Source organism: Myotis yumanensis, unplaced genomic scaffold (genome assembly GCF_028538775.1).
Source record: "Myotis yumanensis isolate MYYU_CA2020_CCGP unplaced genomic scaffold, mMyoYum1.0.hap1 SCAF_3, whole genome shotgun sequence".
Classification (NCBI taxonomy): Eukaryota; Metazoa; Chordata; class Mammalia; order Chiroptera; family Vespertilionidae; genus Myotis; species Myotis yumanensis.
In genome coordinates, this window is record NW_027223754.1 from 103,715,982 (window position 1) to 103,739,639 (window position 23,658).

At 43.3% G+C, this 23,658-nt stretch overlaps 1 protein-coding gene across 2 annotated transcripts in view; it reads right to left on the reverse strand.

Annotated features, from left to right (window-relative positions):
• The window catches only part of TRPC4 (transient receptor potential cation channel subfamily C member 4), a 362,390-nt gene that overhangs the window by 234,839 nt on the left and 103,893 nt on the right, over positions 1-23,658 (reverse strand). For both annotated transcript variants that reach the window (XM_070409233.1, XM_070409232.1), the window contains 2 exons: positions 11,740-12,146; positions 3,575-4,093 (listed from right to left, as the gene is read on the reverse strand). In XM_070409233.1, coding sequence (XP_070265334.1) covers positions 3,575-4,093; positions 11,740-12,117 — 897 coding nt within the window. In that variant the 5' untranslated portion in view covers positions 12,118-12,146. The remainder of the gene's footprint in view (positions 1-3,574; positions 4,094-11,739; positions 12,147-23,658) is intronic.

A 23,658-nucleotide genomic window follows, 5' to 3' on the forward strand; every position in this document is an offset into this window, starting at 1 on the left:
TTATTGTCATTCTAGCTTTCCCCCCAGTGATACTGAAATTTATAAAACAATTTTTCTCCACTGAGGTACAAACCCTATTTTTATTCAGGAAATACCACCCCTATACACAATTACAACTTCCTTTTGTGCCCAGGCCTCATCATCCCTCTGACAGAGAGCAAGGATCTTTTGGCTCAGAAGGAAAACATCACTTCCTTTCAGCAGGAAACAACTACAGAAGAGATCCTATGCCCCTTTTCTCTGAAATAATTCAGTCCCAAAAATCCTTGAGGGGGGTAATGTTAAACAGATATGAGCTGAGCAAGTATGATAGGCCAGGTACAGAAGGTCACGGATGCCTAGCAAGGGACAATTGTAGGGACCTTGCCCTGAGAGTGGCCTCTCCTCCCCTAGCATATTGCTAGTTATACAGTTGGGCCTTCTGACCTTTTGTCCCTAGAGATATCATGTAGGCCTCAGGAAAGGTTTGGAAAATTAACCATGCCCTAAAAAAATAATATAGCCAAACTATATCAGGAGACTCATCTGCATTAGAATCAGGTGTTGCCAATTTTCCTGCTCAGGATTAGAGTAGCTCCCTGAAGTGGGATTGGTTTGAGAACCTATGAAATAATATATGAGAGGCCCTTTCGGGCTGCTATAGGAACAGATGTATATGTAGATATGATGTTAAAATTAAGAATTATATGCGGCATCTTTATCAAATAGTGACTTTATTAATAATTTGGCATGTGCTAGGGATTTTTCTGTCACAGGTATGCTACATTCCTTCTTAGCAGGAGACAGAGTTCTACTCAAATCATGGAAAACCAGATCACCAGACAATCAACATGGATGGGATCCTGGAATGTGCTTCTCACTATTCCAACTGCTCTGAAGCGGTCAGGGATAAAGCCCTAGATCCATTACACCAGGTGAAGAGGATGCCAGAAGGGGAAGTATGGGTAACCAAACCCAAGAAACACCTCAAGGTCATCTTTAGAAGCCAAAATTTACTATAATCATGCTCTTGACCAATGCTGGTTTGGCTGAAGAATTTATTTCATTCAGAAGATACAAAAATATTTGGGTGAACTTAGCAAAAAATGTTCTTAATATCTCTGACTTTTGCCTTTTAGGAGGAACATAAGTAGAACAGACCTTTACATCCTGTGTAGTAGGAGTTGGGACACCTATTGCTAATATATAGAATTATACTCATTTTATTCATTTTGGGAAGAACGTCACATACCGGAACCTTTATGCATTGGGACCCATTGTCCAGAAAAAGGATGAAGGCATATTTTCTCTCAATATTGCTGCAGTAGCTCCCTGTGACAAATGTCTGACTTTTACCAGTTGTTCTAGTTATTGTTTTATAGTATCTAATAACTAAAATATGAATTGTTCTGATAATTTCACCCTCCCTTATAATAATGGACATACTAAACCCCTGGCTGGTTGGTTTCTGATATGTGGGGAATTGTTTATTCATATATCCCTGCCAACAGCACCAGGAGGCCTTGTTCCTTAGGAATACTGACAGAAGATAGAGACCTTCACCCAGATTCCATAAGAATGATTACTAACAAATAGAAAGAGTAGGGAACTACTAGTACTATATGGCAATACAATCCTTAATAGCCATTTGTAAGTTTCCTGCCATAGGAGGACAAAGACCAGGAAAAACTTGCTGGACACCAGGACTCAGACCATATAAGAAATTGAAACTTTTCTAAAGACCTGATCGCATATCTGCATTCCATCCAAATTCCAAGTCCACAAACTCAGCTCCCTGACCCACTAATGACAAGAGCTTCCTGCTAGTGACTGCATATAAGGATAAAACTCCAGCTCCTGGGTGCTGCCATCATGGACTCTATATCCCCTTCACTCAGTGCTGTGCATCTCTTCCCTTTGGATATCCCATCCTCCATCCCCTTTCCAAAATAAATTAAATTTTTCTTTATCCACCCTCTGAGATGGCTATTTAGCCTGTCCGCATATCACCATGTTAACCTTTCAGTTAATATATAAGAAATTAATATTAATTTTTTTTGTCTTGGACAACTCTTTATTTTAATACTAGAGGCCCAGTGCACAAAATTCATGCATGGGGGAGGGGGTGGTCTCTCAGCCCGGCTTGCACCCTCTCCAATACAGGACCCCTTGGGGGATGTCTGACTGCCAGTTTAGGCCTGATCCCACAGTCAGACATCCCTCTCACAATCCAGGACCACTGGCTCCTAACTGCTCTCCTCCTGCCTGCCTGCCTGATCGCCCCTCACCATTCTGCCTGCCTGCCTGATCACCCCTAACCACCTCTGCCTGACTGCCTGATTGCCCCTAACTGCCTCTGCCTGCCTGCCTGATTGTCTCTAACCACTTCTGCCTGACTGCCTGATCACTCCTATGCTGGAAGCTATCCATTGTCTACACTATCAGGAAAGTGTAAACAAGGAACCCAGGAGGCTGATGGAACTATGCACGGATTGTTTATTTGAGACAATGGTGGCTCAAGCAATTTCCTGACCTAATAGTCTCAAAGTGAATCTTTACTAATATTTACTGACCTCCAAAATCTATAAGGAATTCATACAACTTAACAAAAGGAAGATAAACAATCTAATTAAAAAAGGGCAAAGGACCTAAATAGACACTTCTCCAAAATGGACATACAAAAGGGCAAAAGTCATATGAAAAAATGCTCAAAGTCATTAATCATTCTAGAGATGCAAATCAAAATGACAACGAGGTAACACCTCACACTTGTTAGAATGGCTATCTTCAACAAATCAACAAATGACAAGTATTGGTGAGGATGTGGAGAAAAGGGAACCCTTGTACACTGCTGGTGGGAATGCGAACTAGTGCAGCCTCGGTGGAAAAAAGTTTGGAGTTTCCTCTTAACCTCTTATTGCTGAAAAATCAAGAAACTAAGCCAGACATGAGAAAGGTTTTAGTACTTTTATCTGCTGTTGGGGCAAAGGCTTTTTCTTTATTAATAACTTCTAATAATGTATTTTATTAATATAACACCTTATAATTCACTAAGAGTCTTCAGATATATCCAAACATTTTACACTTTCTATAAATCTGTGAGAGACACCTTTTATATGTATAAACACATGTATAATCAAATATTATAAATATGAAGTCCATTAAGTAGATGAGAAAACAGAAGCTTGGAGAAAGATGCATGACTACCTAAAGTAACAAGAATTATACATGAGAGAACCAAAAAGCTCAGTCTGAAAAATTTAAAATTTATTCATTTTTTGCATTATGCCAAAGTAAATATATTCATTTAACAGATACTAAACCATCACCAATTACAAAATCATTTATCACTCTTCAATGTATTTCATAATTATCAATCTGACAAATAAATATCAATCAAACAATAAACATCATCCACATAACAGTTAAATAGAAAATACTCATACACAGAGGGGATAAATGGTAATGGAAAATATTAAATAAATAAATAAATAAATAAATAAATAGAATTCTCATACCTAATTTTGGAGTACCAGTTTCCTGCACTGTGATTAAAATTATGGTGTTTTGATGGGTAAATTCTGGCAACACTCACCTCTTTTTGACGGTACTTAATGGCCAATTTTAGTCTTGCAAGATCATTTCCACTTTGATCTTCTATGAGACTATTATCATCTCGGTAATTAAGAATGATTTCTAGTTCTCTAGAGCTTCTTGTCTGATCCAGTAGGTCCTTAGCAAACTGTTTGCACTGTTTTGAAAGTTCCTCATACTCAGACTTGAATTCATTTTCCACCTTGCTCAATTCCTGAAGCTCCCAACTTAGTTGAAAGGCTGTGAGAAAAGGATCTTCACTTGACAGTGCAATGAGAGAAGGGCTAGCCAAGGCCTTGTAGATATTGAGTCTGGAGCGTGAGTGGCGAAGGCTATCCACATCTGAACTGGAGACACATTCAACACAGTTACAGCGGACCTCATGGGGTCTGGGCACCGAGACTCCTTTCTGAACTAAAAGTTTTATTATCTCATAATTATTTGTGTGGGCTGCCAAGATGATTGGTGTAATGTCCGGAGTGAATTCAGAGAACTGTTTATCAAGGAGTATGGGAGGTACCTAGGAAAAAGAGGAAAGCAGATTTAATGAATATTTATTCATTTGTTCAAGCCTGTGAATTTCAGACAGCATGCCATAGAATGTTGAACAGAGTTCATAAATCTTTTGCCTGTTTTATGTGGAGGGATATAGCTGTTTTTCCAAAAAATCAAGAGAGAATTACAGAAAAATAACTTTCCTATATAATGATACATTGTTCTTTCTTTAATCTGAATTACAACATTTTAGGAATCTTAAATAAGTGGCTATGGAAACTCGCTATTTGGTTACAGCCCTTCTTGCTTCCAACTTAGTTTCTGACTGACAATCTTTGCTTTTCTTTCCCAGATGATGATTTCCTAAATAATTAAGAAATACATTAAAAATAGTTAATTATTTGTTTTAAAACCAATTTTCCTCTGTAATAAAAGTATTTTAATTCTTCAGTGTTTGTGTGTGTGTGTGTGTGTGTGTGTGTGTGTGTGTGTGTGTTTTATCTTCTGAATTCCTAACATCCAACCAATGATTAAAGATGGCAGCAGACATAGGAGGTCTAGCCTCATGTTTTCTATTTTCATCTATTCCTCTATGGTACATTTTCCAGATGACAAGATATGCTACATTGCAAATACCATTGTTTCATTAAAAACTAGTGGCCTGGTGTATGAAATTCGTGCATGGCGTGGGAGCCCTCAGCCCAGCCTGCACCCTCTCACAATCTGGGACCTCTGGCTCCTAACTGCTCACCTGCCTGCCAGCCTGTTCTTCCTAATTGCTCTACTATGCTGTCCTGATCCCCCTAATTGCTCTCCCCTGCCAACCTGATTGTCCGAACTGCTCTTCCCTGCTGGCCTGATTGCCCCTAACCGCCTCTGGCTCGGCCCCGCCACCATGGCTTTGTCCGAAAGGGCATCTGAAAAGTCGTCCAGAAGTTGTTATCATATTACCCTTTTATTAGTATAGATTAATTTCAGAGAGGGAGGGAAATAGAAACCTCAATGATGAGAGAGAATCATTGGTTGGCTGCCTCCTGCACGCCCCACACTGGGGATCAAGCCCACAACCCAGGCATGTGCCCTGACCAGGAATTGAACTCCAGGCCCTTCAGTCCTCAGGCGGAGGCTCTATCCACTGAGCAACACTGGCCAGGGCTACACTTTCCCTTTCCGCTGGGACGTGTTCTGTCTGCTGGAGCTGAAACATTGAAGCTGTCTCACTGGGGCAGAGTGTGGTGCACTGGGCAGCTCAGGGCAGAGTGGGGTGCAGTGGGTTGGACTAGGTGAAGCCCCCTGAAAGCTGGAGAGGGGCCTTGTTTAACAGCCACACTGTTTCATGGCTGTGCTGCCTCAAAGTTGAGCGGCCACACTGTTGGGCTGTGCCACAGTCAGCAGTTTACACAACTGAACTGTCTGTACGGATAGCTTCCTCCTCACCACACCCCCAAGCTGGGGATTCCTCTTAGGGTTGAAGTGACACCAACCACCCTTGGTTGGTAGCCCAATCAACCACCTTGGAAAGAGAAGTGGGGAATCCTGATTTTATGTGAATGCTCCAATTTCTTAAGTTGGCAACTAATGCGAACTTTAGATGCTTGGGTCAAGCCAGAGAGGCTGTCAGGCCTGGTGTCCAGGACACTGGGCAGCACTGGGCTCAGCCCAGCTGTAAAGGGACCCTAGGCTTCTGGGCAGGTGAAGGGGTTGGGTGCACACTTGGGTAATTCCGACATCACCCCACTTGGTTTTTTTTTTCAACTGATCACAATTTATTATAATCTGTTGGCAGCAAAGATAGATATTAGTTACCAGAACTATGTCTTCATAGAAGTGGACAGTATGTAGCCATTCTATGGGGAACTGTGTGCACTTAAGCATCAGCATGATCTTTCAATTTGTTTTTGTTTGTTTGTTTTTTTGTTAATGAAAATAAGCTTTATTACATCAAGTAATAAATACATACAAGATGCAAACAGTATTAGTCACTTTCTTCCAGATGTTTGGATCCACTGATGGGAAAGGCGGAACTGAAATCTACATACATCCTTAGGGGAAATTTCAGGGGTCCTTGTCAGGCAAAGTTCCATAAGATGCTCTTTCTTACGTATTTATAACTTGTGCATTTTAAAGATCAACTTCAAAGTACTAATAGTCATGCAAATGCTTAAGCAAAAAAAAAGTTACATTGAGCAGAATTTATACTCTGTGGCAAACAGGCACTGGCTACTAAAGCACTGCCTCAGGACTCACTGAAACAAACCCTCAGAGCTAAAGCCAACTCTCAGCTCCAGTGACAGCCATAGAAGGTAAATAAATCCCAGAATTTAAAAAAAAAGGAAAAAAGGAGAGGTTGTGAGCTTCAGTCACCCGCCAGCCTGAAAACGGCCCTCAGCCCCTCACCCAGACTGGCCAGGCACCCCAGTGGGGACCCCCACCCTGAAGCGGGTGTGACCAGCTGCAAACAGCCATCATCCTCTCATCCAGGCTGGCCAGGCACCCCAGTGGGGACCCCCACCCTGAAGGGGGTGTGACCAGCAGGAGATAGCCATCATCCCCTCATCCAGCCTGGCCAGGCACCCTAGTGGGACCCCCACCCTGATCCAGGACACCCTTCAGGGCAAACCAGCTGGCCCCCACCCATGCACCAGGCCTCTATCCTATATAGTAAAAGGGTAATATGCCTCCCAGCACCGGGATCAGGGGAGCCGCGAGGCCTCCCAGCCTGGGATTAGCAGAGCCTCCCAGCACCAGGATCAGTGGAGCAGCGAGGCCTCACTGCCCCAGTGTCAAGTGGAGCCACGAGGCCTCCCAGCACTGGGATCAGCGGAGCCGTGAGGCCTCCTGTCCTCTGGAGCAGCATGACAGGGGGCAGCGCCCAACCCCCCTGATTGCCCTGAGGCTCTGTGTGTGACTGGGGGTGGGGCTACAACCTCCCTATCCACCCTGCTCTGTTCATGACAGGGGAAGGCGCCCCAACCCCCTCATCGGCCCTGCTCTGTGTGTGACAGGGTGCGGCGCCTCAGTCCCCCATGGGCCCTGCTCTGTGTGTGATGGGGTGGCGCCACAACCTCCCCATCGACCTTGCCTTGAGTGTGACAGGGGGCTGCGCCCCAACCCCCAAATCGGCCCTACCCTGATTGTGACTGAGGGTGGCATCGCAACCTCCTGATCCACCTTGCTCTGTGCGTGACAGGGGGAGCTCCCCAACCCCCTGATCCGCCCTGCTCTGTGCATGACCAGGGGCTGCGGGGCAGGCACCTAGGGATTGGGCCTGCCCTCTGCCACCTGGGAGTAGGCCTAAGCCAGCAGGTCATTATCTCCCGAGGGGTCCCAGACTGTGAGAGGGCACAAGTGGAGCTGAGGAATACGCCCCCCCCCCCCCCGCCAGTGCACAAATTTTTGTGCACCGGGCCTCTAGTATATATATATTAGAGGCCTCGTGCATGAAAATTCATGCACTGGTCCCTCAGCTCAGCCTGCTCCCTCTCACAGTCCGGGAGCCTTCAGGGGTGGGAGGCCACCTGGCAATCGGGGGAAGGTGATTCCCCCATCACCCCTCTGCTGCTGCCACTGCCAGCAGCACAAGCCATGGCCAGCCCTGGTTACCTGAGCCTTGGGCAGCCCTGGGTGGCTGGGCAGCTGCCATCCAAGGCTTGCCTGTGCCTCGGGCCAGCCCTGGGAGGCTGGGGGACTGAGGGAACTAGGGGACTCCAGAGGCCTTGCCGCACGCCTGCTGCCACAGTGGGGCTGAGGGGATTGGGCACCACCATCATGTGGCTGTGGGCGCCGCCATCTTTGAGGGCTGGGCAGTCAATTAGCATATTCCCTCCTTATTGGCTGTGGGCTCCACCATCTTTGCAATGGTGTGAGTGTCAATTAGCATATTCCCTCTTTATTAGATAGGATAAATAATTGCTCCCTAGTAAATCAGGTCACTAGTGTGTTTATGCATAATTTCCTTTGGGTTATATATACTCTAGAAATGATAATGAGGAAAATAATTTAATAGGCACTATTTAGTAAGCATTTGCTACGTACATTAACCCTCTCCATTGATTATTCACATATTATACATATGTTCCCTCAGAAAGTAAGTGAAAGGCCTGCTCTTTGAACCCAGGTCCACTTGTCTGACACCCAAGTCTGTATGTTTTACATTACACCATGCTGCTGTACAATTTTTGGTTTAATATTTCTCCATGCTGGCAAAAAGTTACAGTGTCATCTGTGAAAATAAAAGCTACATAAGGATAAGTTAAGCAGGAATAACAGAAAAAAAATGACACATGTCACATTAAAATATGCTGCTGGTAAAATATGAAGGAAATAGGATCAAAGGAAAAGAAGCATGCAGAAAACACCACTAATATTAAACTTCAATTCTACTACTTTTAAGTAGAGGTGTAGGCTTTACATGTGAATTATTAAACCTACATGCTTTTATTTCATCTGGCCATTTAGAATATCAATTTGTTTTATAAGAAACACTATATCAAGATATAAAGATTTGAAATATATGCAATTAGTTGATAAAAATAGCAACAACCACGATTTTTAAAATGCACTAATAAAGGAAACGGTATTGCCTTGTGAGATAGTATGTTTCATTTAAATAGGATCAATACATACTGCATTATTTTTAAGTAATCTTTCATTTCAAAGATAACATTAACTAATAATTTAGTTATATATTTACTACAAAGAGAAAGAAATCCTTTAAATAAAACCGAACAAGAGGTCATCTATAACTATACACTAAGTATTTGCTATGGCAGACATTTAGTAAAATCAAAACTATAAGTAACCCCACTGGTGTTGCTCAGTGGTTGAGCATTGACACAAGAACCAAGAGATCCCAGGTTTGATGGTTTGACTCCCAGTCAGGGCACTCACACAGGTTGTGGGCTCAATCCCCAGTAGGGGGTGTGCAGGAGGCAGTCAATTGATGTTTCTCTCTCATCATCTCTCTCTCATTGATGCTTCTATCTCTCTATCCCTCTCCCTTCCTGTCTCACTGAAATCAACAAAAACATTAAAAAACTACAAGTAAATAAGTTCCTATAATAAATGTAGATTTAAATGACAGATGTAATTTAATGGGATTTTCTGAATTCAGTATAATTTCACCATAGTTTTCCATATATTTTTAAAGTGTCAACAATTCATTATCAAGGGAAATTTTCTATCAGTAAATTTTAGCAATATGATAGAAAGGTAATGCACAAACATCTGAATATGAAACAAACAACAAAAAGCCAGCAAAGCAACAAAACAAGTATTGTTATTGTGGAATGTTATTTTATCAAAGTTTGGGTTCAGGTAAGGAAACAGGGTGAGTGGAGGTGAAAATAAGACTGGACCAGAGAACACAGATTTCTGAGAATGCAGTGAGTTTTTCAGGAGACACCCAGCCACAAATGTTTTCTAATAATGGCAAGGAGTCTGATGAAAGTCCTCTAGTAAAACAAAGACAACAGTAGTTATAGCAAAGCTTGCTTTAAAACATTGATTTTCAAACTTTTTCATTTTATGGCATACATAAACTAATTACTAAAATTCTGTGACAAACCAAAAAAAATATATATTTTGCCTATCTGATAAAGATATATATGATTTTGTTTGATTTATAATAAATAATAATTGTAATTAGCTATCTTTAAAAAAATGTTTTATTGATTTTTATTTTGCTTTCTTATTCCTCACCCAAGGATATTTTTCTGTTGATTTTTAGAGAGAATGGAGAAGGGAGGGAAGACACAGATAAAGAGAAACATTGATGTGAGAGAGATACATTGAGTGGTTGCCTTCTGCACTCACCCGGGGATTGAGCCACCGAGGTACATACCCTTGTTCAGAATCGAACCTGGAACCCTTCAGTCCACAGGCCGATGCTATATTCACTGAGCCAAACCGGTTAAGAATTTATTGACTTTTAGAGAGAGAGAGGAAGGGAGAGGGAGAGATAGAAACATCCAGAGAGAAACATTAACATCCATAGGCTGCCTCCTGCACGCCCCCTAGTGGGTATCCAGCAGAAAGCCTGGCATGTGCCCTGACTAGGAATTGAACCAGGGACCTCTTGGTGCATGGGTCTATGATGCTAAACCACTGAGAACACTGGCCACTGAGCAAACGACTTTTTGCTCCAAAGTGACGTTTTTAAAAATCAGGTGACTATGCTTGTAAATAAGGATTTCTGGTATCAAGATGCAGCCTTACTATGTGACAAGACCAATAAAATACAACTCTATTATATGATCTATATATTTATGATTCAAAGAAGGGTATTCATACCAGAAGGCTACTGTTGTGTTGGCTGTTGTCATTTTTTTTTTTTTAATTTGATAATCTAAGGGAAAAGAGGTCATTGCACATGACTAAAAAGTCAAGTATTGTGTGTTGTAAAAATTCTTGTGATACACTCTGGTTGAAAATCGCTGCTTTAAAAATATATAACATCTCCTAACAGTTTATCATTTGCAGAAATAGAGATTTGTGCATTGTATCAAAGAGGGAAAAATTTGCTAGAGATGTCATAACAGACATTTAATAAGATTTTACTTTAAAAGACATATTTGAGCTACTATAGTAGGTTCAATGTCTTTTTAATTAGTAAGATAGACTTGATTCAGGGAGTTGAAGAGTTCAGTGTGAAAGGAAAAGGATAAAATAGGTAATTTATATACAAGGCAGTAACAAAGGGAAGGGTCTACTCTAGACAGACAGAAACAGATTTCTTATTCGTTTCTGTCTATGATTTCTCTACTTCCTTAGTAGTAAAAACAGGGAGACAATGAGGGAAAATAAAACCACATTGTGTGCCATTTTAATTTTCTACTGATGATATTAAGATGCAGCTTATAATTTTGCCACTAATAAATTTGATATTAAATTTTTAGTCAGTTATTTTCTAGTAAACATTGTTTTAATCCTCATCTGAGGATATTTTTCCACTGATTTTAGAGAGAGTAGAGAGGGAAAGACAGAGAGAAACATCGCTATGAGAGAAACACATCGGTTGGTTGCCTCCTGCAAGTGCCCTGACCAGAGCTTGGACATAGGAGGAGCCTGCAACACTGGTACATGCCCTTGACTGGAATTGAACCTGGGATTTGGTCCCTAGGTCAATGCTCTAACCACTGTGCAAACCGGCTAGGGCTCTAGTAAACTTAAAAAAAATTGAGTCTCAATTTAAGAGGATCCACTGGAATCTGCTAAAGAACAATATCAAAATTTGATGACACAATTCACTTTTGCAGTGAGATACAGAATCTCAAAATGGGCAAGCAGCTTAAACAGAAAAATACCAAAAAAATTTAGCCTGGTACTATAGAATGTCAGAAAATGAAAGGCAAGAGGAAAAATACCCACATATACACAATAAGTCCCAAACAACATTCTGTGTTGAACACAACATAGAAATGTTTCCAATGTAAAGAAAGCCAACATACGTTACTTTGTTTTGCTTTGGTTCTCACTAGATGTCAGATTTGCCAGGGTATGTGGTACAACTAGTGGTGTCAGTAACTGTTGGAGGATATGAACTGTGTGCTTAACAGTTTTCTAACATAATAATTCTGATATTAATGCTTCTATTAGTATTTGAGGGCATGTGAACACCCATAGAAACCTTCTGCAAGTAAAATAATTTAAAAACAATATTTTTCCACATACCTGCTTTTCTCCACTTGGCTTTTTGTGGTTCAATAACAGCTCAACAGCTCCAACAACTTCTTTCCTGATTGCATGTAATAGAGCATCGCCAACATAGACATTAAAGCTTAAGAGTAGTTCAATGAGCTCCAAGTTCTCATTTTCAATTGCAATTAGGAGAGCAGTTCTTCCAAGAGGATCAATGCAATTAATATTTATTTTAAAATAAATTTCAGCTTCCTCTAGGGCTCTCTTGACACTTGCATAATCTCCCTTTTCCACAGCATTTAAGTAGGCTTTTTCTGATGGTGAGAGTTCTGATTCTGCTCGAACTATCCTTAGAGGGATGCGGTCTCTGTAAGGGGCATTAACATTTCTTTTGTAGTAGAACTGAGCCATGTTTCATGCCATGCTATTTCTTTTTGTCTCTGAAATTGCAAACAAAAACAAACAAACAAACAAACAAAAAACCCGCAACGATTAGTGTTAGTACACTTTTTAAATATTATGCATCAAGGCTTATCTCACAATTATGTTAATAACAATAATGATGCCATTATTATTAAATAATGATAGTGAATTTTCCCCCATAAACAATGGAAATTGATTTACTAAGTATTCAATTAGCTGCAAACACTAGTTGCAAAGTCCTAATCTAAGAGGAATAAAAAGAACTCAATATTTGCAAGTTATTTTAAAAAGTTACTTTGACATGTGGCAATTCTAACAATGGAATATTATCCTATCTAATAAAAGACAAAAAGGGTAATTAACCATACCTCCGACACGCTTCCCATTGGCTAATCAGCGAGATATGCAAATTAACTGCCAACAAAGATGGCGGCCAGCAGCCATACAGCTGAAGCCAGCAGGTGGTTTGCTTGCTCCAGTGATTGAGGAAGCCAAGGTTCCCCGCCTGCCGCAGCCTGCTCTAAGCTCCAAAAGCAACAGCTCCAAAAGCACCAAAGTTTCAATTACAAAAGCTAAACAAACTCCAGATACCTGCTTTCAGCCAGCTGCGGACTCAGAGCTGGAGTGAGCAGGATGGCAACAAAGTTTCAATTATAGAAGCCAAACAAACCCCAGATACCTGCTTTCAGCCAGCCGCGGCCTCAGAGCTGGGAGCACCAGTGAAGGCAACAGAGTTTCAATTATAGAAGGTAAATAAATCCCAGAATAAAAAAAAAAAAAGAAAAAAATGGGAGGTTGGGAGCTTCAGTCACAGGCCAGCCTGAAAACGGCCCTCAGCCCCTCACCTAGACTGGCCAGGCACCCCAGTGGAGACCCCCACCCTGAAGGGGGTGTGACCAGCTGCAAACAGCCATCAGCCCCTCACCCAGGCTGGCCAGGCACCCAAGCGGGACCCCTACCCTGATCCGGGACACCCTTCAGGGTAAACCAGCCAGCCCCCACCCGTGCACCAGGCCTCTATCCTATATAGTAAAAGGTTAATATGCAAACTGACCCTAACAGCAGAAAGACTGGGAATGAATGGTCACTATGACACACACTGACCACCAGGGGGTAGATGCTCAATGCAGGAGCTGCCCTCTGGTGGTCACTGTGGTCCCACATGGGGGAGCTTTGCTCAGCCACAAGCCAGGCTGATGGCTGCCAGTACAGCGGTGGTGGTGGGAGCCTCTCCTGCCTCCTCAGCAGCGCTAAGGATGTCCGACTGCAGCTTAGGTCTGCTCCCCGCTGGCAAGTGGACATCCCCCGAGGGCTGCTGGGCTGCCAGAGGGATGTCTGATCGACAGATTAGACCAAATTCCCCAGGGAGCAAGCCTAATCCAGCAGGTGGTCATCCTCTGAGGGGTCTCAGACTGCGAGAGGGCACAGGCTGGGCTGAGGGATCCCCTACCCCTGAGTGCACAAATTTTTTGCACTGGGCCTCTAGTATACATATAATTTTCAGCAGAAAACCTTGAAAATCAAAGGCTGTATCTTTGAGATTCACCAGGGATACTCAAATATATTATTCACTGTCAATTTTGCTAATCATGGAGATGCTGATGAGATTATGAATATCACTATCTGGGTCATAGCTTTTTCTTTGGCATGCAATCTATTTTTAATATTAGTAAGTATTAACATCAGTGTTAAAGTGAATTAATGATACCAATGTCAATAAAATTTTATACTGAGCATAATTTTATTTTTATAAGTAAGCTCATTGAAGAGGAAAGAATATGTACTCAATATATTAATGATCAAGATTAGCTCAGACAATCCAATGTTCAAAGGAAGGATTTTAAAAAGGATTAAACAGAGAGAATTTATTATGAACATGCTATTCTAAAAAATTCTATTACCTCTAGGTCATGAAACAATAAACCACAAGGCAGTAATATATTCATTATAAAAAGTATTATTATTTGAAAGTGATAGCAAAAATATAATTGGAGCCGAGCCGGTTTGGCTTAGTGGTAGAGCGTCGGCCTGCAGACTCAAGGGTCCCAGGTTCGATTCCGGTCAAGGGCATGTACCTTGGTTGCGGGCACATCCCCACTAGGGGGCGTGCAGGAGACAGCTGATCGATGTTTCTCTATCATCGATGTTTCTAACTCTATATCCCTCTCCCTTCTTCTCTTTAAAAAATCAATAAAATATATTAAAAAAAAGATATGTTTAAAAAATATATAATTGAAAATGAGGAAATTATTTTAAATAAAAGATCATCTTAAGAGAGAGTAATAAGAAAAAAGTTGTTGATAGCTATTGATTTAATATTACCTTGATGTCATAAATTTGCAGAAATATGTATTATATTTTGAATATAATTTTTTATAGTTCTTGATTTCATACTCATGATCTGAACCATTTTATTACTCTATGTCATTTATATAGAAGTCACATGTTTATTTACAAACATTTACCATATTAAATTAATATGAATGGAGCATTCTAGGTACTTGAACATGCATATTCATCTTAACTGATCTCTTTAGATCAAATATTTTATGAGTAAATTAACTTGATGTGAATAATGATTTAACTATAGATTAAACATATGTTGCATTACCACATGTGATTATATTTAATGTAATGCTTTTATTTGGAAAATTATGCATTGTTTACATGCTAACTCTAATAGTGATTTCTGTTATCAAGCAGTTAAGTTTTACCTTTTGATGGCTAAATTATTCATCATGATTTCTCAAATGCCTATGTTCAGGAACTAATATGCAAAACTGTTATTTTATAATTTGTTCCTTTCTGGCCTATCAGATTGACTATTTTATTAAGGTGACTTTATAGACTAAGCTAAAAGTTGGAATTCCATAATTTTGAAAATTTTTCTCAAGTATTTTATTAGTTTTGGTATTTTAAATGTTTAATATGACCAACTACACAGCATGATATAAACTTATTTTCACAATTGCACACAGAGTGTGTTGTGAAATCTTTAAATGCCAATATTTTAAAGAAAAAGAAAAATTAAATTTTAGAGGAAAGTAAATGGTAATGCCGGTGTTTAAATGTATTTATTTTTATATGCAAAGTACTTGCTTAAAATTTTCTTATAATTTTACTATTTTGGAAGTTCTTTAACTCACTAGAATAATGGAAATAGACTTTATATTATTAGATGAAAAGGACAATTTCTTCTTCTTCTAGTATAGTTAAAATTTCAATAAATCAAGGTTATTATGATGTTACATATCTCATTCAAATTTTCTGATCCTGAATGCCCCATTTATGTATCAGTGGTAGCATTAAAATATTTGCCTTAAAGTGACAGCTGTCACCTGCTTCCCCAGGTCTTCTTTTCCCACTCTATGCCAGCATCCATAAGAGTGTATGAGATCAACATTCTGGGCTTCACTTCTAATTTTATCAGGAGTACAATGGTACATACTTAATAGTGATAATAACTGGCATTTATATTCTACAAGAGGCCTAGTGCACAAATTTGTGCATGGGTGGGGTCCCTTGGCCTGGTTGACGATCGGGGCTGATTGGGGCTGTCTTGCCCAGTCTAGATTGGGTCTGATAAGGGCTGGCCGGCCAGGAGGGAGGGACCATGGAAGGTTGGCTGGCCATGGGAGGTTGGCTATGGGAGTGCACTGACAACCAGGGGGCAGCTCCTGCATTGATCATGCCCCCTGGTGGTCAGTGTGCATCATAGCAACCTGTTGACGAGTTGTTCAGTCATTCAGTCACTTAGGCTTATAAATATATATCCTATCTAATAGAGTAATATGCAAATTAACCATCACTTCATCACAAAGGTGGCGGCACCCATAGCCACAAGATCGCAGTGCCCAGTCCCCTCAGCCCCGCTGCTGGAGTGTTTGGGCCTGTCGGTCCAGCCAAGGGTCACAGGGACCAAGGGGAGAGGCAGGATCCGCCCACTCCGGTAAAGGATCAAACCTCACTGCTCTGCCGCCTCTGGAGTGTCTGCGGCCAGCAGGGCCTGCTTGGCCTTTGCTGCGGCAACCTGGGAGCAGCCAAGTGTGACCTGGGAGCAGGCAAGCATGGCCAGCAGGCAGCACCCAGTAGGGCCTGCAGGCAGCACCCGCAGACAGCACCCAGCAGGGCCTGCTTGCCCATTGCCATGGTGTGGAGTAGGCAGGCCCCACAGATAGCAGAGAACCATGGGGAGCGGGCCCAAGCTGTCAGTAGGACATCTTCAGAGGGCTCTAGTATATATATATATATATATATATATATATATATATATATATATATATATATATACTAGTAGCCCAGTGCACAAAATTCGTGCACTGGAGTAGGGGGGAGAAGGGGCCCCTCAGTCTGGCCTTCACCCTCTCCAATCTGAGACCCCTCAGGGAATGTCCAACTACCTGTTTGTGCCCACACTTTTAACAGATAACAGCTCTATTGTTGTTTCTTTCTTATGCTTAAAACCATTGGAATTAGTAGGTATTCAAAGTGTGTATACATTTTGGGGAGACACCCTGTATATCTCTAGTCAGCGGTGAAAGAAACCAACAGCAGATTTGAAACCCCCAGACAGGGAACCTTGCTCACTCCCCACTTGTCTCCCCACTTCACTTTCCACCTTCATGGGCAGCAGGAGAATCAACGTTTTCTCTCATTAATTCAGAAAAGCATGTCCTGTCAGCCGCTGCCTGGCAGGAGTGCACTAGGCCCCAAGCAAGCGAGGCTCAGTCAGGGCAGCCTTCGCTCATGGGTGCTGGCACCCAAAGTGCACATTCCTTCTCTACAGTCGCCCTGACTATCCCACTGTTTCACTGAGAGGACAGAATTCCTCTCCGCCTCTGGGTTCTTGATCTTGAACACTGACTGAAGGCACCTCAGCGAGGGCCGCCCGTGCCCACCAGGTGTGTCTGTCTGCACCTGCTCCTGCTTAGCACCTGCATTAACCCCCCAGAGGTGATCTCGTAGCTGCACTGGCCTCCGTGGGAGCAGGGCATCACCACTCCGCCCTCTCACAGGCGCCCACTCTCAGCACCCAGAACACCCAGACACTCTCCAAAGGACGTGAGTGCATCAGAGGGGATGTGTGCACATCCTGTGGGGGTGTTAGGCATGCCGGGTTGATGGAAGTGCTGTGGAGAGGCGGGGGGAACTTGTGCATGCCTTGGTTTGCAACTGTTGCAGGCGTGGGAGGGTGACAGTGTTCTGGGGGATGTTCACATGCCAGGGGGGATGTGCACACCGGAGGCCTCTGGCTTTGCAGATCCACAAACCCTCGTGGTGCGGCCAGGAGGATGTCAGTCTGGCCTGCCAAGGTGGCTGTCCCTGCAATCCTGCACCTTCTGGGCCAGGAGGCAGATCTTGCGCAGCCACTCCTGGGCACTGATGGCCTACAAGTGCTACTTCAGCTCAGCCTGCAGGCTCCCCTTGGCGCGCTCACAGCTGTCACCACCGCCATGTGGGGAGTACAGGCCGCCCTCCACCGGCCTGCCTCCCCTGTCCAGAGGCTCTCTGCGCTGCTCACCTGCCCAGAGTGACTGGGGCTGGGTGGAAGCCAGGCGTCCTGCCCTGCCCAACCCCGGCCGATCCGCCCCTGTGCGAGCTGCCGCCCAACCGGGAAGGGTCACGGATCAGGGTCCCAGGACCGCGGACAGTCTCAAGCGCTGCCCCTGCCTGGCAGGGTCACAGATCCGTGTCTTGGTCCCGTGGACAGCCTCAAGCACTGCCCCCTGCCCGGCAGGGTCACAGATCCGGGTCCCAGGACAGCGGACAGCCTCAAGCACTGCCCCCCGCCCAGCAGGGTCACAGATCCGGGTCCTGGGACAGCGGACAGCCTCAAGCACTTTCCCGGACCGTGGAAAGTCTTTCCTGCTGCCGCCTGCCTTCAGTATGTAAATTAGCTGCCATCTTGTTGCTTCAGGGTGAGGGTCCCCACTGGGGTGCCTGGCCAGTCTGGGTGAAGGGATGATGGCTGTTTTCAGGCTGGCGGGCAACTGAGGCTCCCAATCTCTCCTTTTTTCCTTTTTTTTTTTATTCTGGGATTTATTTACCTTCTTTGGCTTTCACTGGAGCTGAGAGCCGGTTTTAGCTCTGATGCCCGGCTCCAGCTATGAGACCTTTGCTGCTGAAAGCAGGGATCTGGGTTTGTTTGGGTTCTATAATTGTAACACTGTTGAGATCCTGCTGGCTGAAGCCCGGCTGGCTGAAAGCAGATTTCTGGGGAATGTTTACCTTCTATATTTGCAACAATGTTTCTTAGAGTTTCAGCTCCGAGGCTGGCAGCAGCAGGCTGGGAACCTTGGCTTCCTCCATCACTGGAGCAAGCAAGCCTCCTGTTCGCTTTAGGTGCCTGGCTGCCGGCCACCATCTTGGATGGCAGTTAATTTGCATATCCCCCTGAATAGCCAATGGGAAGCGTTCGGGGCCACAGTCAATTTGCATCTTTCTCTTTTATTAGATAGGATAATTTAGAGGCCTGGTGCCGAAATTTGTGCACTGGGGGGAGGGTGTCCCTCACCCCGGCCTGCACCATCTCCAATCCGGGACCCCTCAGGGGATGTCTGACTGCATTGGGCATAAACCGGCAGTCAGACATCCCTCTCATAATCTGAGACTGCTGGGTCCCAACTGCTTGCCTGCCTGCCTGCCTGCCAGCCTGATCACCCCCTAACCAGTACCCTGCCAGCCTGATCGACACCTAACTGCTCCCCTGCCAGCCCAATCACCCCCAACTGCCTCCCCTGCTGGCCCGATTGCTCCCAACTGCCCTCCACTGCCAGCCTGATTTCGCTCCTAACTGCCCTCCCCTGCTAACCTGGTCGCTCCTAACTGCCCTCCCCTGCTAACCTGGTCACCCCTAACTGCCCACCCCTGCCAGTCTGGTTGCCCCCAACTGCCCTCCCCTGCTGGCCATCTTGTGGTGGCCATCTTTTGACCACATGGGGGCAACCATCCTTTGACAACATTGGGGTGTCCATCTTGTGCTAGGGCGTGACAGTCAATTTGCATATTACCTCTTTATTATATAGGACTAGAGACCCAATGCACAATATTCATGCACGCGGGGGGTTACCTCAGCACAGCCTGAACCCTCTCCATTTCGGGACCCCTCAGGGGATGTCCGACTGCCGGTTTAGGACTGATCCCAGGATTTGGGCCTAAACTGGCAGTCGGACATCCCTCACAATCCTGTACTGCTGGCTCCTAATTGCTCACCTGCCCGCCTGCCTGGTCACCCCTATCTACCCAACCCCTGCCAGCCTGATTGCCCCTCACTGCCTCTGCATCCTGGCCCGATCGCCCCAAACTGCCCTACCCTGCCAGCCCGATTGCCCCCAACTGCCCTCCCCTGCCAGCCTGATTTAACCCCTAACTGCCCTCTTCTGCCAGCCTGTTCTCTCCTAACTGCCCTCCCCTGCCAGCTGTCTTGTGGTGGCCATCTTTTGACCACATGGGGCAGCCATCTTTTGACAATATTGGGACAGCCATCTTGTGTGAGGGTGTGACAGTCAATTTGCATATTACCTCTTCATTGTATAGGACTAGAGGCCCAGTGCATGAAAATTGTGCATGGGGAGGAGTCCCCTCAGCCCAGCCTGCACCCTCTCCAATTTGGGACCCCTCAGGGGATGTCTGACTGCCGGTTTAGGCCCAATTCTGGGGATTGGGCCTAAACCAGTAGTCGGACACCCCTCTCACAATCCTGGACCACTGGCTCCTAATTGCTCACCTGCCTGCCTGTCTGGTCACCCTTAACTGCCCCGCCCCCCCCCCCCACCAGCCTGGTCACCACTCACTACCCCCACTTCCAGCCTGGTTGCCCCTAACTTCCCCCCTGCCAGCCAAGTAGCCCCCTACTGTCCCCCCCTGCTGGCCTGGTCACCCCCAACTGCTCCCCTGCCATCATGGTCACCCCTCACGGACCCCCGCTGGCCTGGTCACCCCACGCAGCCTGCTGTTCAGTCGTTTGGTCGTCCCTCACAAACCCCCTTGCTGGCCTGGTCATAGGCAGCCATATTGTGAGGGCATGAGGGTTAATATGCATATTACCTTTTTATTATATAGGATATATTTCAGCAATATACATTCTTCTTCATTACCTCACATTGTTTTTAGCCATTGCTCTTGGAAAAATATATGAATATACCATTTCTAGAGTTGAATTTGAGATTTCTTACCAATGTTTTTGTGTAAGACTGTTTGAATACAGCTTATCCAAAATATAGGTTAAAATGAAAATATGAACACACACACACACACACACACACACACAGTATCAGAACTTCATGTGAATTGTGAGTCTAGTCCTATATAAGATTAGGAGTCACCTAGAGGATGCAACTGTTATATTCATTCTACTTTATTTCATTTATTTTATTTTATTAAGATAGTATCAAATAAAGAATTAGGTAATAAACAGCATTTGACTTCTCATTTCCAAGTGCAGGATGTCAGTGACAATGAAGGGATTGATGAACAACATAGAAGCTACTGAGACCTTGTGGGAGGGGAAGGAGCAGATAATGATAAATTGGGTTTATGAAAATAAATTTAATTTATTCTATATAACTGCCACAAAAGTAAATTTCATAAGTAAATTTTTAAAAGAGTGATAGACTGAAAAAAATAAATTTCTAATCAAGACTGTTAAGATGTGAACTGATCATGAGACATTAATTAGATTCTGTTTATCCATCCATTAAGTGAGGTAAACAATACCCACAAAGGAATGAGTGGATGAACCAAAGTGTTAGTGCTAAGAAGGATCTTTTTTTATATATATATTTATTTATTTCAGAGAGGAAGGGACAGGGAGAGAGTGCTAAAAACATCAATGATGATAGAGAACCACTGATTGGCTGCCTCCTGCACGTTCCCACTGTGGACCGAGCCCACAACCCAGGCATGTGCCCCTGACTCGAATTGAACCCGGGACCCTTCAGTCCACAGGCTAACACTCTATCCACCAACCCAAACCAGCCAGGGCAAGAAGGATCTTTTATTAACTGTAATTCCCTCTTCCAATTTAGTCAATTTGAAAAATATAAGAACTCACATTGGGAAGGCTAGATGGTTTTGAAATATATTTAAATTTTAAACACATTAAGTAAATAAAATTTAAATATTTACAGTGGAAAAGTAAAAGAGAGAGAAAGAGAGAGAAGGAAGACAGAGAGAGTGAGATGGCAAAAAAAGTTGAAAGAGTAAGGAAGATTATTTTTCAATACATAGACTTTTGTTTCTGGGTATATAGAAATACATTTAACAGGATGACAAAAATAAAGTTTAACATTTTAAAACTGTGATATACAAATGAAATAGTGAACAAAGGTGCTAAAGAGGCTGATAGAGTTCCTAAGCTGACATACTTATCAGTGACAATGGAATTGCTACTGAATAGAAAGTCAGTAAAAGAACAGGGGACTCAGTTGAGAAAATATCTTGACCTAAAATGTGAAAATAAAAGCCTGTTCCTAGTCCTGCACTTTCAGAATTAACTTTCTGGAGGGAAAAGATGTTTATTGCCATGAAATAATATAATTTAATACCCCCCTTTATAACACATACACCAGAAGTGAAATGACTGCTTCATCAAGTTAAATTTCATAGCCAGAGGAGATATGGGAAGTGATGGCAAAAAAATGATGTGAATATTTAATTAATATGAAAGTTATCTTCCCTAAATGGGTTAGAGAATTAAAAAAAAAAAAAAAAAAACAACGATGGAGAGACCTAATCTTCACATCAATCCCAAGAATAATTTTTTAAAAATTGTCATTAGGTATGAGAACCACAATTATCTAATTAACACACAGATGTTCCCTGACTAACTGATTGAACTTAAGATTTTCAAGTTTACAATGGTACATTCAGTAGAAACCTTATGGTATAATACTCTTTCATGATACAAGACAGTGGCAGTGGGACTCAGCTCCCAGTCAGTCACTCCAACATGAGGCTAAACAACCAATACTTGAGAGTGTAATGCATTGCTAGTGTTTTTTTGATATTGTGTTTTGTGTGTCACATCCCATCATGTCTACAAAATGCACATTTGTGTCTCCTGCTTCTGATGAAGAAAGAAACTTAAGGTAACTGCACAACTATAGGCTAAAGTAAGTATTTTGAGCACAATTAAGGCAGGTTAGGCTAAAATATGATGTTTGGTAGGTTAGGTGTATTAAGTGCATTTTCCAGTCAATATTTTGAACTTAGGATGGAGTTCATTGAGATGTAACCCCATTGTAAGTTGAGGAGCATCTGTACAAAAATCACTATACATCTTCAGTTACATTTTCAGGCTGCTTTTCGTTATTCTGTAATTTTAAGCTCATCTCCTATTTACTCTAACATGGTGTTTATCTCCATCAATGTAATAATTTTTTTTCTTCAGGTCAGTCATGTTCTGCTAGTTGCCAGATACATTTGACACTTTTCAAACCTATAATACTCAACTTTTCAGAAGCCTCTAATGACTGAACCCTTTGAAATGAAACTTATCTTGCTTTAAGTTCTATGACACTCTTCTCTTAACACTACCTCATTCTTATCTCCCTCTCAGTAGTTCACCTAGACTCCTTTTCTCCGATTCAAAGCTAAAATATTGTTATTACCAGGTTGCAACTCATGGCTCCTTTCTCTGTCATTCTCATGAGTTATTTTCATCCATTATCCATTATTTAAAATGTACCATAGGACCCACATATACATTTTAAAATATACTATACTAGATGCCCAGTGCACAAAATTCGTGCATGGGTAGGGACCCTAGCAGCTGCCAGCTGCCTGTCGGGGCCTCCCTTCCCCAGCTGCCAGCTGCCAGCCAGGGCTTTCCTTCATTCCGCGCTACCCTCGGGTGGTCAATGCATGCCATAGTGAGTGATCGAACTCCCGGTTGGTTGAAATCCTGAGGGGACACTTTGCATATTAGGCTTTTGTATATATATATACTAGAGGCCTGATGCACTAAATTCATGCAAGGGGCTCGGCCCCTGAAGCTGCAGTGGCTTGCCTCAGCCTTCCCAGCTGTGGAGGCTTGCCTCAGCCCTCACAGCCCCGGCTTTGTCCGGAACGTCATCTGGAAGGACTTCCAGTCATTCAGCTGTCTGGTCTAATTAGCGTATTACGTTTTTATTGTTATCGATATACTATAGGCCTGATGCACGAATTTGTGCACAGGTGGAGTCTGGCTGGCCTGTCCCAGTTGGGGCCCATCAGACCTGGGCCGGCCAGGGGGAGGAGCCGCAGGCATTTGGCCCACCAGCCCCACCCCCTGGTCGAACTCCTGGTTGAACTCCTAGTCAAGGGGACAATTTGCTTATTAGCTTTTTATTATATAGGATAGATGTTTTCAATATGCTCTAAAATCCACTGCCAGACAATGTCTCTCTCTAAAGTTCTAGACCTGTGCTGTCCAAGTTGGTAGCTATTAATCACATTTGACTACTTAAATGGAAATGAATCAAAATCAAATAATGTTAAGAATCATTTTTTAAGACTTATTGGCCACACTTGAAATGCTCAATGCATTTC